The following is a 13213-nucleotide window of genomic DNA, read 5'->3' as shown; positions in this document are numbered from 1 at the left end:
ACAGAACAGTTACCCTACAGAGATGAGCCAGTCACAGAGAAGAAGAATTATAAGGGACACAAAAAAGTTTCCAGGGTGAGGTGCATGGTACAGTGGGAAGAGCTATGGGCAGGGAGGCAGGAGTCTGTGGTGTGCTGTCCTAGGCTCAGGGATTGAAGAAGACATGATTCCTGCCTCCATGGAACTTCTGGGAAGAGATTAAAAAGAAACACACATGCACACTAAGTGATAAGTCTAGGAAGAAAAATAAGAACAGGTTAAAGGAGCATGAGGAGTGAAGGGTATTAATTCAAATACTACATGAGGCCTTGGTTTTAGTTCAAATGTGATGGGAGCCACTGGAGGGTTTTGAGCCAGAAAGAGCCAAGATCTGATTTATCCTTTTAAAGCTTTCCGACTCTCACCAGAGCTTACAGTCTATCCGGCCTATTAACAACATGGATTCTCCGAAGGATGAGAATGATTGCTTCCATTTCACTGGGAAGGAGATTAAAGCACAAACAGGGGCAGTGGCTTGCCAGGTGGGATCAACTTCACCAGGATTGGGGCTGGGTGCCCAGGCTCTCCTAGGGCGGGCAGTGCCTATTCTGTCACAGGTGCCCGGATCTGCCCCCCATTTCCACCCGAGGACTCGTGGCAATAATCGGCAGTGACACGCAGGAGTCCCCACAGCTGGGGAGCCTGAATCCACATTTTCAGTGCTCACACGGCCTGAAGCCTGAAGTGCTTGAACACAGAGGGCTGAAGGGGGCAGGAGCGGGGACTCTGAGCAGAGCATCTTGTCAGGCTCAAGGATGTCCTCTCTGGACTGATTCTTCACTTTCAGGCCTGGGTGCCCTTCCACTTTCATCCCCCCTCAGAGCTTACCTCCTGAGTCTGCTGTCCTTGCCAGGCTGTGAGCTTCCTGGAGCGCTGGGAAGTGGTGCTGAGTGTGGTGGCAGCAGGTGGGGACACAGGAGAACCCAGGATTTGTGCAGGACTCCACATTGCTACGTGCTCCTGTGTGACATTGGGCAGGTGATTTAAACTGTAAAATGAGAGCAGGCCCTCATGCATCATTTGAGGCGATATACTATATTAGAATGGCCTTTTTAAAAATATTTTTTTTATTGATTTCAGAGAGAAAAGGAGAGGGAGAGAGAAATAGAAACATCAATGATGAGAAAGAATCATTGATTGGCTGCCTCCTGCATGCCCCCTACTGGGGATTGAGCCCACAACCCGGACATGTGTCCTTGACCAAAATCGAATCCAGGACCCTTTAGTCTGCAGGCTGATGCTCTATCCCCTGAGCCAAACTGGCCAGGGCTAGAATGGCCTTTCAAGAAAGCAGCTGGCAACACAAATCCATAGTGTTAAAAATGTGCTTACTGGACTTCTGGTTGGACAAGATTATATAGACCCACTTCTCTTCTTCCCAGTTAAGCACAATGATAAACCAAGAGGCAACCTAAGGAGCACTATGACAAGTGGTAAAGGAAAATGAACTGGTTTGGAAGCCCAGGATTGAAAAAGCAACAGAGGCAAACTGTGGCTCGCAAGCCATATGCGGCTCTTTGGCCCCCTGAGTGTGGCTCTTCCACAAAACACCTACTTCTGCGCACGGGCCACAAAGTTTCAGTCACACTGTACATGCGCACCCGCAGGTGGTATTTTGTGGAAGAGCCACACTCAAGGGGCCAAAGAGCCGCATGTGGCTCACAAGCCGCAGTTTGCCAACCACTGCGGTCCACCCCATAGAAGAAGGAACTTGGACCTGGCACTTCCTCACCCCAGCCAGGCAATAGAAGGTAGCCCACGTAGGCAGCCCTGGATTGAATGGGAGCCCCTCTGCCAGCAACAGGTGCACCCAACACGGCTGGCAAGGGGGATTGATGGGGAGCCTCACTAACAGTAAGGATGGGGGGGAGCACTCCCCTTCCCACAGGTAGACACGGGAAAGGTGGGCAGGTGGAACAGGCAGGAGGGGACCTGGCACAACATGCAACCACAGTAGGTCTACACTTCCCTCCCCACCAAGAGGCACATGGTGGCCAGGCCTGGGGAAACTCCTTCCACCCTCATGGCAGCTTAAGGAGAGGCCAGAGGAAGACCCTTTAACACCAGATAATCCAAGCAAATCAAACTGTCATTGGGACCACAGCCAACAAAAGTAGGCTGTGTGCTAAACCTAAGCAGGGTGATTGCCTGCTAAAATAAAGGATTTAAATAGAACCCAGAGTGAAAATCACCCATAAAAATAAGAATAAAAATGTCACAACTTGAATGAGAACACAATCAACCAACTCCAACATTGAGATGAATTAGATGTTAGCCCTGGCCAAGCAGCTCAGTTGGTTGGAGCATCATCCTGATGTGCCAGGGTTGCAGGTTCAATCTTCGGTCAGGGCACATACAAGAATCAACCAATGAATGCATGAATAAGTAGAATAACAAATCTCTCTCTCTCTCTCTTTTCTTCTAAAAAATCAATTAAAAACATAAAAATGGAATTATAGGACAAGGGTTTGAAAGCAGCCATCATAAAAATGCTTCAACAATCAATTACAAATCTCTTGAAACCAGGAAAAATTAGAAATCTCAGTGATGAAATACACATTATAAAAAAAGAGCCTCTGTTAAGAACTTGTTTAATTTAATATAGATACAGATGGTTACATATAGTAATATTTATGGATATGTGTATATTGTAGGCTAGTATTCAGGTATATATTTCTTTACTCTGTTAGCTAAGCGGTTCTCAACCTGTGGGTCGCGACCATCGGAAAACACATATAGCATATCAGATATTTACATTACGATTCATAACAGTAGCAAAATTACAGTTATGAAGTAGCAACGAAAATAATTTTATGGTTGGGGGTCACCACAACATGAGGAAGGGTCGCGGCATTAGGAAGGTTGAGAACCCCTAGAAGAAAGACACCCAAAGAGCAATGAGCTTGTCTGGTGCCCAGATCTTGGTTTCCCACACAATTCTCCAAGTAAAGAAACCAGGGCTGATTCTAGGATTGGGATAGGAAACATACAAGATGAGCCTGGAGCATCTTGTTGTGATGGAAAGTAATAAAGTGCTCAAAACAAAGAAACAAACAAAAAAAACCCCAACCAAACAAACAAAAAGTGAGGAACTGGTACAGGAAGCTGGGAGAGGGCAGGCGAGCGAGACTGGAATATCCCAGAAGATGATGGTGGAGACTGTGAAGATGGTGGTGGTGGACATAGAAGTGGAGGTACTGGTAATTGTACAGATGGTGGTAAAGGTGATGGTGATGGAAGAAGTGGTGGAAGACTGGTACAGGAAGCTGGGAGAGGGCAGGCGAGCGAGACTGGAATATCCCAGAAGATGATGGTGGAGACTGTGAAGATGGTGGTGGTGGACATAGAAGTGGAGGTACTGGTAATTGTAAAGGTGATGGTGATGGAGGAAGTGGTGGAAGATGGCAGAGATGGTGGAGGAGGAGGTGGTGCTGGTAGTTTCGCACGGTTAGGTGCATTTCATCTTGTCACCACTTGGAAATAAACACCTTATTATGGGATCCTCTGACCCTCTAAGAAAGGGGTATATTTGAGGTTTTGTAGTGAGACTTTATTGAACTTCTTTGTGAATCACTTATTTCCTTGTGTCCAACCTTTGATTGTGGTATAGACCCCGATGGCCCTCGTTGAAACCACCTGACAGAGGTTACTATAACTTGGCTCTTGACCTAACTCCTAAAGCCAAGGGTTCAGGCAGTCGGGGGTTCAAATCTTGGCTGTGCCTTTTACATGGTGTGGACCTCACCACGCTGAGCCTGTGTATTCCTCCATAAAATAAGCTAGCCATGGTACCTTTGGGTTGTTGTCAAACTACACGAGGCAAGATACATACGGGGCCTAGCACAAAATTGTGCTCAAATAATAGCAGCTGCTGTTATCATTGGTAGTGGCTGAAGATCTGGTCCTGGCATTGAGGGTCTTAGGTGCTCAAGATGGAGGGTGACTGGCCCTTAAACTTCCGAGTCCAGTCCTGTCAAGGTGGGGAAGGTGCCGAGGCACCCCCTGCACACCTTGCTCTCCCACCCCCACATACATAGCTGCTTTGTTATGGGGGTATATTTTTTTGTGGTTGTTGTTGTTGTTAATCCTCAACCGAGGATATTTTTCCACTGATTTTTAGGGAGAGTGGAAGAGAGAGGGGAAAGACAGAAACATGGATGTGAGAGAAACACATTGATTGCACAAGCCCACTAGGGTTTGGGCCGGGGAAAAGCCCACAATCAAGGTATGTGCCCTTGACGGAATCAAACCTGGGACCCTTTGGTGTGTGGGCTGACGCTCTGTCCCCTGAGCCAAACCGGCTAGGGCCATATCTGTTTTAGTTCCACCTTTTCTTAAGTGTCTTTGCTGGAAGAACCTAGATCCCTTTACTGGCAGTTACAGGTGCCCTTTAGAACGATACCCCCCTGTGGCTGAATGAGAGCCTGCTTTGGGAAAGAGGGATGGACTGAGTTACCCAAACACTACTTCATGGGACACTTTAAGCATCATCACCTTCACCCTTTAGATAGGGAGGTCTTATCTCCATTTCATAAGTTCATACAACCAGTCATTTGTTGAAGACCTAAGATGTGTCAGGCACTGTGCCAAGTGCTCAGAGTCATGGAGCTTATAACCCAGTGGAGGGACAAAGGAAACAAACACATAGAGAGTATATAATGCATCACATGGAGACAGAATAAGAAGGAAAATACAGCAGGTCACTGCAGTTGTCGATGTGAGAGATGATGGAGGCTGGACGCAGGAGGTCGCAGGGTAGGGATGATGAGTGGCTGGATTTGGGACGCATTTGCAGCAGAACCTTAAGAGCCTGTTCATGGACTGGATGTGGGATGAGCAGAGATGTAGTCACACAGCACAGAAGCTTGCTCAGCTGGGGCCAGCTTGGCCACTAGAAGTCAACAATGTGCTACCCTGTCCTGGCCTGAGAAAAGTGGACCTGGAAGAAAGTGTGTGTGCGCGCGCGTGTGTGTGTGTGTGTGTGTGTGTGTGTGTGTGTGTGTGTGTTTGGTGCGGTGAGGTCGGGTTCCATGGGGGGAAAAAAAACAACTTTCTTTCATTTGGCTCTGGCAGGAAGAAGTCCTGACAGCAGTTCCTCTGGAAATCCTAGTGGTTGGGCTAGAGAGCAGCAGAGAACCCACATTTCTGCACCAGTTGCTTCCATGGAATGAGCTCAGTCAGCTTGAAGGAGTTCCTGGTGGGGACTAGCATGTTTTGTAGCGCTGGTGGGTACACAAAAGGGCTCTGCTGCTTTTTGGAAGATGCCATCCAAAGCCACAACGACATGCTCAGCTCTTGCCGCACATACCCGCTTCGGAGGAAGCAACCAGATGTGCCCCAAACTGTACCTACAGGGTTGTTGGGCATGGTGTGGTTTACAAGACCGAACAGAAACACCACATATGCCCCACAGTAGAGACTACTTTAAGCTGAACTTGTTAGGAAGGGCATCATTATAACTAATTTGCCTTTTTCACTGTGGATGTCATTCCATCAGGACATGTCCCATGCATTGCAATATATTCTTGGCCTGGCCTATTGAACTCCCTTACTTGCCAACCAAGTTTTGGGATGGTCCAAAATGTCCCTACAATTAACAAAATGCCTCAGTTGAGAAACCCCTGAATTCAGAAGCCCCATAACCAGTGGCTGAGTATCCTTTTTTTAAAAAACACGATGAAAGCCTATCTGTGGGTGGGTGAACCTTTCCCTCTGGGCCACCTAGAGAACCAGACTGAAACCAGCCTGGATCCAGACCAGTGTGATCCTCGCTGTGGCTGACAAGCTCTCTGACCCTGGGATGGTCTGAACTGTGATGGCTGCATTAGATCCCTTCCCCTGGCTGGGTGGGAATCCCAAAAGGCCTTGGTGCCTTTCTAGATGATGCAGGTTGTAAGTGGTGTTTTTGTGATCTCTTCTGATATGTACTAGTGAAACTTAAGCAGAAACTCTGATAAATCTTAATAAAAATTTAAAAAAGCATGCCCTGGCAGTGTAGCTCAGTTGGTTGGGCACTGTCCAGTGCACTGAAAGGTTGCTGGTTTGATTCCATCAGGGTACAGACACAGGTTTCGGGCTTTATCCCCAGTAGGGGACATGTCAGAGGCAGCTGACTGATGTTTCTCTCTTCCTCTGCTTTCCTTTCCTTTCTTTTCTAAAACCAACAAAATCTTTGGGGGGAAAAAAGAAACTCTGAAGCAGGGTAGGAGGGGGCTGAGTGTATGTGTACAGAGACCGGGTTGGGGACAGCGTGTATGTATGTGGAGCGAGGTTTAGAGCATAACCTTTGGAAGCAAGCAAACCTTACCACTCACCAGCTGGGCTTTAGGTTTTGCACTGTAAAATGGGATGCTTGTGGCACAGACGTACTTACAATGGTTGCTATTACACTTCTTCAAAGCAACCCATTATAAAGCATCGAACTCCATTGTCCTCTTTCTGGTCCAATTCCCGGTCAAGGGCATGTACCTGGGTTGCATGGTCAAGGTGACAATAATTTACAAAGTTTCTCCAGACCGGCAGTTTCCACAGTTACTACCACCTGCTGGAGGACACTGGCAGATGCTGCAGCCCTGGCAGGTCCCTGCCAATTTGCGATCAGACGCACCAAGCTGTGTGTGTCCCTTTCTCAGGATGGGTCTTGGGGAAATCCAAGCCATTCCCCAGCTCTGGATACAAGGAGTGTTGGTTCTTGGCTTGTTGCAGGGTGTGAAGCAGGACTGGTGATGACTGCTTGGAAAAGAGGATTGAGGGACATTGATTCAAAACCAGGAGATTCTGAGTCAGTGTTGATTCTAAGTCTGTGCTTCACTTAATTGGGAGGTGGAAAGGCTTTCAAGACCCCAGTGACCCTTCTTTCCCAAACCTGCACAGAAAAAACCCACTTATTTATGGGGGAGGTCTGTATCCGACTGCCTAAGTTGCTGTAAGTCTGAAATCAGTGGGGCAGAGAACTGTGAGGCGGAACCTGAACACCAAAGCCAGGCACATTACTCTTACTCTCAAAATTTACTCAGCACAGGCCTCCCCTCCCCTTTCAACATTTGATTTGCCACACACATCATTATCGAATAGCTAGGCGAGATAGATATATTGCTAATCCTCACCAGAGGACATTTTTCCCATTTTTTTCTTCAGAGAATGGAAAGGAGGGAGGAAGAGGGACAGAAACATTGATTGGCTGCCTCCCACATATACCGACAGGGCAGGGGACCAAATCTGCAACCCAGGTACACGCTCTTGACCGGGAATTGAGCCTGAGGTCCTTCGATGCACAGGCCAACACTCTAGCCGCTGAGATACACCAGCTAGGGTGCTCAGTGATATTTTGATTATTTCTCACTAAGATATCCTGACTCTGAACTCAGGTTGGCATGAGCTGTTTCCCAATGAAAAGATACCCCATCTATCCCCTAGGTACACACTTCTGCACATGGAGTAAAGCAATGGCAGCGCAGCTGAGAATCACCAGGGTGACAATGGCCCAGATGCTGAGGGAGGAAAGGCCCGGGGCAGACAGGTGAAATCAGAATCTCAACTGGTTTGAACTTCCCAGGGTTTGAGCGAAAGGAGCACAGGGAATATTTATTTTCATCTGAAGGAGTCATGTGCATCTATATTTGGGGGACTTTTGCTGCTGCCTGGTTTTATCTGGGCAAGAGATTTGTCCTTATGGGAGTAAGTGGCTGCAAATCCTCTTTCTACAAGTCCCCCACTTCCTTCCTTATAAAGGGGGAAATCCTTCACTAGTCATCGTGGGAGAGGCAGGTGGACACACAAGTCGATGGGTATTGTGGGCCACAAGCAATTTTTATGCAGGAAGGTTCTTCTCACACGCCCTGGAGAGAAATTATTTTAAAGCAATCAAAGCCTACTTCAGTGGGAGAGGTTCCCTGGAACATGCTGGTGATATTCCTTCCATTTTTTTTAGTTGTTTTTATTTTTTTTCTTTAAAGTCCATTGATCGTCACAAAAACCCAGGAAATGCAACTAAGGAGAAAACAAATGTCCAACGGAGATCTAAGAACCCAGAGCTACGGAGGAGACGGCACTGGACTGCTGGGTGTTCAAGAGGGGGCGGGAGGGGCAGTCTCCACGGGGCAGCTGGCCATGGGAAACACAGGAAGGTGAGGCCACCTGGCAGGACCAGGTGGTTATGTTAATCGTTGCACGATGACGGCGTTGAGCAGGTTGGCTTCCTTAAGGGTCTGGTTCTCATCAGCCAGCTCTTTGTTCGGGAAAGTAGTCATGAGGACAAAGCTGGTGGCGGCCATGGCCGGCCGGGCATCCACAATGAAGAGTCGGATGTCACTGATCCTGGTGGAGCAGGGGTGAGTGGGAAGTGGGTGAGCAGTGCCCTTCTCTGCTGCCCAGAAACCCCACCCTGCAGCAGGATGCACCACATCCCCCAAGCCCCCTCCCCTGGCCCTGTCTTCTAGAGAGTGGCCAAAGCTCTCCTTTGGAAGCCCATCTAAGCAGGCCACTCCCTTGCCTGAAACCCTTCAGGGTTACTCCCATTTTCTTTGGGGAGAAATACCCATCTCCTTACTGTGGTCCCAAGGCCTGACCAATTTTACACCACCCTCCTTCTCCTTTCAGTTCTTCTTCATGCTATGCTTCCTCCCTACATTTGGGCCCCTCTTTCTAGAGGCTCCTCTGCCTGATTCTTTTCCTGTAATCCTAATCAAACCTTAGGCCTCAGCTCAAATGCTGCCTCCTTAGGGCAGCCTTCCCCGCAAGCCCCATCCCGTGATCTTACTCCCACAGTACTGATCAAGTTTGTAATCAAACAATTTTGGGGTATGATTAAGGTCTGTCTCCCCCTGTAGACCATGAATTCCACAAGGGCAGCAAATATTATGTCTGCTTTGCAAACCACTAAAACTATTAGTGAGAAGAATTACTGAAGGTCAGTAACCCTTGAGTGCCAGGAATCCCTACTCTAGATACTGCTTGTGTCCTGAACCTGGTGTCCACAAGAGGAGTCATCTGAAACAGCCAGCCTTCTCCCCTAGAGTGCTTAAACAGAAACTTCTACCTCCACACTTAAAATTTATGCGATTCACAATCTGGCACATCTGAGGGCGTAGACATCCATGATACAGTCTGAGACCTCCAGCAGAGTCCTCTTACCCACCAGCTGGTAAACTCTTGGGATGGGCTATCCACCCGGGGGAGTTAGCAATCATGCTGAAAGGCTGGAGTTACTGAGTGAAATGAAACTGAGGCAAAGAACTCAGACATGTGACAGGAATTAATTCCCTTAAACACAAAGCACCTGACAGTGCAGTGAACAGTTCCTACTGAACAAGAAATGTTTGAACAAAGATTCCATGTGCTCCTGGGGCTTGTTTCACAGCTTACTCAACACAAGAATCTTGTCAACACTCAAGGATTGTCAAGCCATTCATTGAGTCCCACATGTGGGTTCTGGTTCACCTGGCCTATGATTGATGACATTTAGACACTGCTAGTCTAGAAAAAGGAGTTGTCAAATATCTTTACTCTATCCTCCCCTGCTAATCACTTCATTACTCTGTGTCTGTAAAATGAGGAAGGCAGTTTGCTTTGATCCAGGCCAGATGATCTGAGATAGTAGAGCAAGTGTTCTGGAATTCTCAAATGCCAGATCTGGAAGAGACCTTAATAGCCTGGTCATTTTCAGAGGTCCTTTGTGGGAAGGAGGTGGAGAAAGCCATGGGTGGGATGCTGGTACTGTGTCTCCTCTCCTCCCTAGCAAGCACAGCTGTTCAAATTTTATCTGTTCTACCTTTGGGATTTAGCATGAGATTTCCTTTGAACAAAGAGTTTGATGGCTGAAAAAATCCCTAAGGAATCCAATCCCCTAATTTTACAGGTAAGGAATGAGAACCACAGTAGGTAAGAGAGCAATCACCGGCCACATTTAATGGAATTAGGGGCCAAAGGCTTCAGACTTGCATGCTTTCCATTCCATTGCCTCCTTTTCCAAAAGCATGGAGTGCCTGCTGGGGTTAGAAGAAAAAACAGCCCCCTGCCTCCCCCTTTGGTGGGAATCTCTGGGACCCTCCTAAAATAAGGTAGGCCAGACAATATAAGGTACCTGTGGCTGTGATTAAATTTCTGCACCAGCCTCCCGCCATCAGCAAGCCGTATTTGGATGTTTGTGGTAGGCTGTGACTCGTCGATGGAGATGGAAGAGCTGGCTTTGGCTTCATTTTCTGCTTGCTGGGCTGGAAGGACGGTATTCAATACCTGGGGTGCAGTGCTGAGGAGAGAAGATACTGTCAGGACACTAACAAAAACAAGGCAGGAGGGAAATCCTGTCTCAGATTTGTACTAAGCATTTGCTGCACCTGGCATTGTGTTTGGTGTTGCTGAAACAGGAATGACTAAGACAGAATGCCTGCCCTCATGGAACTTACCGGCCCAGCAGAATCCTCCTCAGACTCTGAGTTACTGCTAGCTCCCCCTCACTCCTAATAACATTGGGCAAGTTATTCAATCCCCTCTTCCTTGATGTCCTCACATGAATAAGGGCTTAAAGAGAGGAAAGCTGTATGCATGGCAGCCTGGGGTGGGAGAGACCATGGCCGGAACTTGGAGGGTCCAACACACCAGGATGCGTTTAGCTTCAGAGAGGTGGAGGGCAGAATGGGGAGAGGAGCACTCCAAGTCTGCAGTGGAGGCAGGCTTGACACAGACTGGCAGTGGCTGATGGACATAAGGGATGAGTCTAGACCAGCCGTGGGCAAACTACGGCCCGCGGAGCCGAAAGAGCGGAGGGTTCTCTTGCTCTCCCCTCCGCTCCTTCACCAGCAGCAGTGTTAACATGGCAACGTCGGGAAACACGGCCGCAGCTCCTTCTTCTGAGTCCAGTTTAAGAACCCATGTGGCCCTCAAGTCAAAAAGTTTCCCCACCCCTGGTCTAGATTCTTTCTCTGTGATGGACTTTTCAGGCCTGCATTCCCTACTGAAATCTCACTCATGTGTCTATTTCATACTCATGTGCCAACTATGAGAAAGGGGGGTGGATGCGGGATTTCCTTAAGACCAACTAAGTGCCCGGCACCATTGGGGTTGATTATGTCTTATGAATAAGACACGGTGTCTGCTGCAGTGTTCAGAGCTCGCAGATGGACCGGGGCTGGAATTCACCCACTAACCATGGTGTGTTGAGCAAGTTACTTAAGCTCCCTTAATTTCAACAAGGGTAGTAACAAGGATTTTTAACAAGGGTCAAGGCTACCAGCTTTGCTCAGTTTTTGTAGGGATTTAAGGAGTGAATCAAATAAAGCAATTAGGGTAGCTGACAAACAAAATGTACACAGAACTCCCAATTCTCCACAACCATTCAAAGCCTTTGTCTCTCTCCTGTAAACCACCATACAGCTCACCCTCAGCCTTTCTCTTAGCAGTGGTCAGCAAACCGCGGTTCGTGAGCCACACATGTGGCTCTTTGGCCCCTTGAGTGTGGCTCTTCCACAAAATACCACGTGTGGGCGCACACGTACAGTGCGATTAAAACTTCGTGGCCCATGCGCAGAAGTCAGTTTTCGGCCCAGGCGAGTCTATTTTGAATAAGAGGCGTTAGAAGAAGTGGGGGTACATTTGCTGAGGTCGACCCCTCAGATTGAGGACATTTTTAGCAAAGGCCAGCTTAGGAGTAACCTAATTAAGTTAATAACAATGTACCTACCTATACAGTTTAAGTTTAAAAAATTTGGCTCTCAAAAGAAATTTCAATTGCTGTACTGTTGATATTTGGCTCTGTTGACTAATGAGTTTGCCGACCACTGCCTTAGCAGATGCCCTGGCCTAGGCCTTTGCAGATCAGAGGCTATTAGAAGAAAGCTTACTTGTTTCCCCTCAAAGCCTCTAATCAGATCAGTCCCTATACCTCTCCCTTCCCTCTGATCTTTAAACCTAAGAAGGGTACTCTTAGCACATTCAACTGGAAGTCATTTCCCAAGTGTGCTTCCTGGGGTCCTAGTCCCTTGAGATATCTCCAGGTAAGTTTCAGAAATGTCACATATTACTACACCAGCAGCATCATGGGGCACTAGTGTATTAAAAGGTCTTGAGAGATTGTGCAGTTAAGGCAAACTTATTCTAGCACCATGTTCTTTTCATGTTACACTTGTTGATCACTTGCAGAGAATTTCAGTCTGCTAAATGGCAGCCATTATTATTCAGGAGTCAGTGTGATGCTGGAGAAAGAGCGTAAGACCGGCCATCTGGTTCCAGCATTACCACTAAATTAAACAAGAGGACTGGCCTTGTCAAGTCATTTGACTTCCCAGGGCTTCAGTTTCTCCAGGTGTAGCACAAGGAACTGTTCTGCTATGAGGATTAGATATGATAATGTATGCAGAATGCCCAAGACAGGACACTCCAAACAAGAAAGCAACTGGTATTTTTGGCTTTCTTCCTAGCACAGCCTCTTGCATAGAGCTGGTGCTCATCATCTGAAGGTCAAAGAAAGCCTGACACATGGGCTTGTCATGAGTCTGACTGTTTCTCTTGCATACTCTGAAAATAAGGTGGGTTAGGGAAGCATGATGAATATAGTGTATGTTTACGAAGCACCCATTACCAAGCTGGACCCTGTGCTGAGTACTTTACAAGTATTAGTTCACTTAATCCTCACAACAGCCTGCAAGGAAGGGATTCAGCATCTCCACTTTACAGATGAGGAAACAGAGGAACAGTGGGATTAAGCAACTCACCCAAAATTCCAGTGTTGGTTCTAGGTGAAGCCAGGATATAATCCAAGCTGTCTAGCTCTAGGTCCTGTGCTCCTAACACCTACCACACTCTCCTGCCATGTCTGGGAGTCAGGCAGACCTAGACTTGATTTCAGAAACATTACCCCCAAGATGAAATTTCCTCATCAATAAAATGAGAGTTAAATGAAATCCCCCATAATTACCAAGATAATAGCTAAAAATAATGCACCATACCCAGAATATAGAAGAAACACAAATAAAAGTCTATGTGGCTATGTAAGAACATCCAGGGTAGCCCTAGCTGGTTTGGCTCAGTGGATAGAGTGTCGGCCTGTGGACTGAAAGGTCCCAGGTTCGATTCAGGTCAAGGGCACATGCCTGGGTTGCAGGCACATCCCCAGTAGGGGGTGTGTAGGAGACAGCTGATCGATGATTCTCTCTCATCACTATGTTTCTAACTCTCTAAC

At 47.5% G+C, this 13213-nt stretch overlaps 1 protein-coding gene across 1 annotated transcript in view; it reads right to left on the bottom strand.

The window, feature by feature from the left end:
- Positions 1-7923: 7923 nt before the first annotated feature.
- NSFL1C (NSFL1 (p97) cofactor (p47)) overlaps positions 7924-13213 on the bottom strand; it is a 24345-nt gene continuing 19055 nt past the window's right edge. The window contains exons 8-9 of the mRNA XM_006756728.2: positions 10121-10285; positions 7924-8355 (exon numbers count right to left, since the gene is read on the bottom strand). Of these exons, the coding sequence (XP_006756791.1) occupies positions 8193-8355; positions 10121-10285 (328 nt within the window). The 3' untranslated portion in view covers positions 7924-8192. The remainder of the gene's footprint in view (positions 8356-10120; positions 10286-13213) is intronic.

This window comes from Myotis davidii, unplaced genomic scaffold (assembly GCF_000327345.1).
Source record: "Myotis davidii unplaced genomic scaffold, ASM32734v1 scaffold354, whole genome shotgun sequence".
Classification (NCBI taxonomy): domain Eukaryota; kingdom Metazoa; phylum Chordata; class Mammalia; order Chiroptera; family Vespertilionidae; genus Myotis; species Myotis davidii.
Note: the sequence above shows the minus strand (reverse complement) of the source record. Positions and strands in the feature narration are given on the sequence as shown.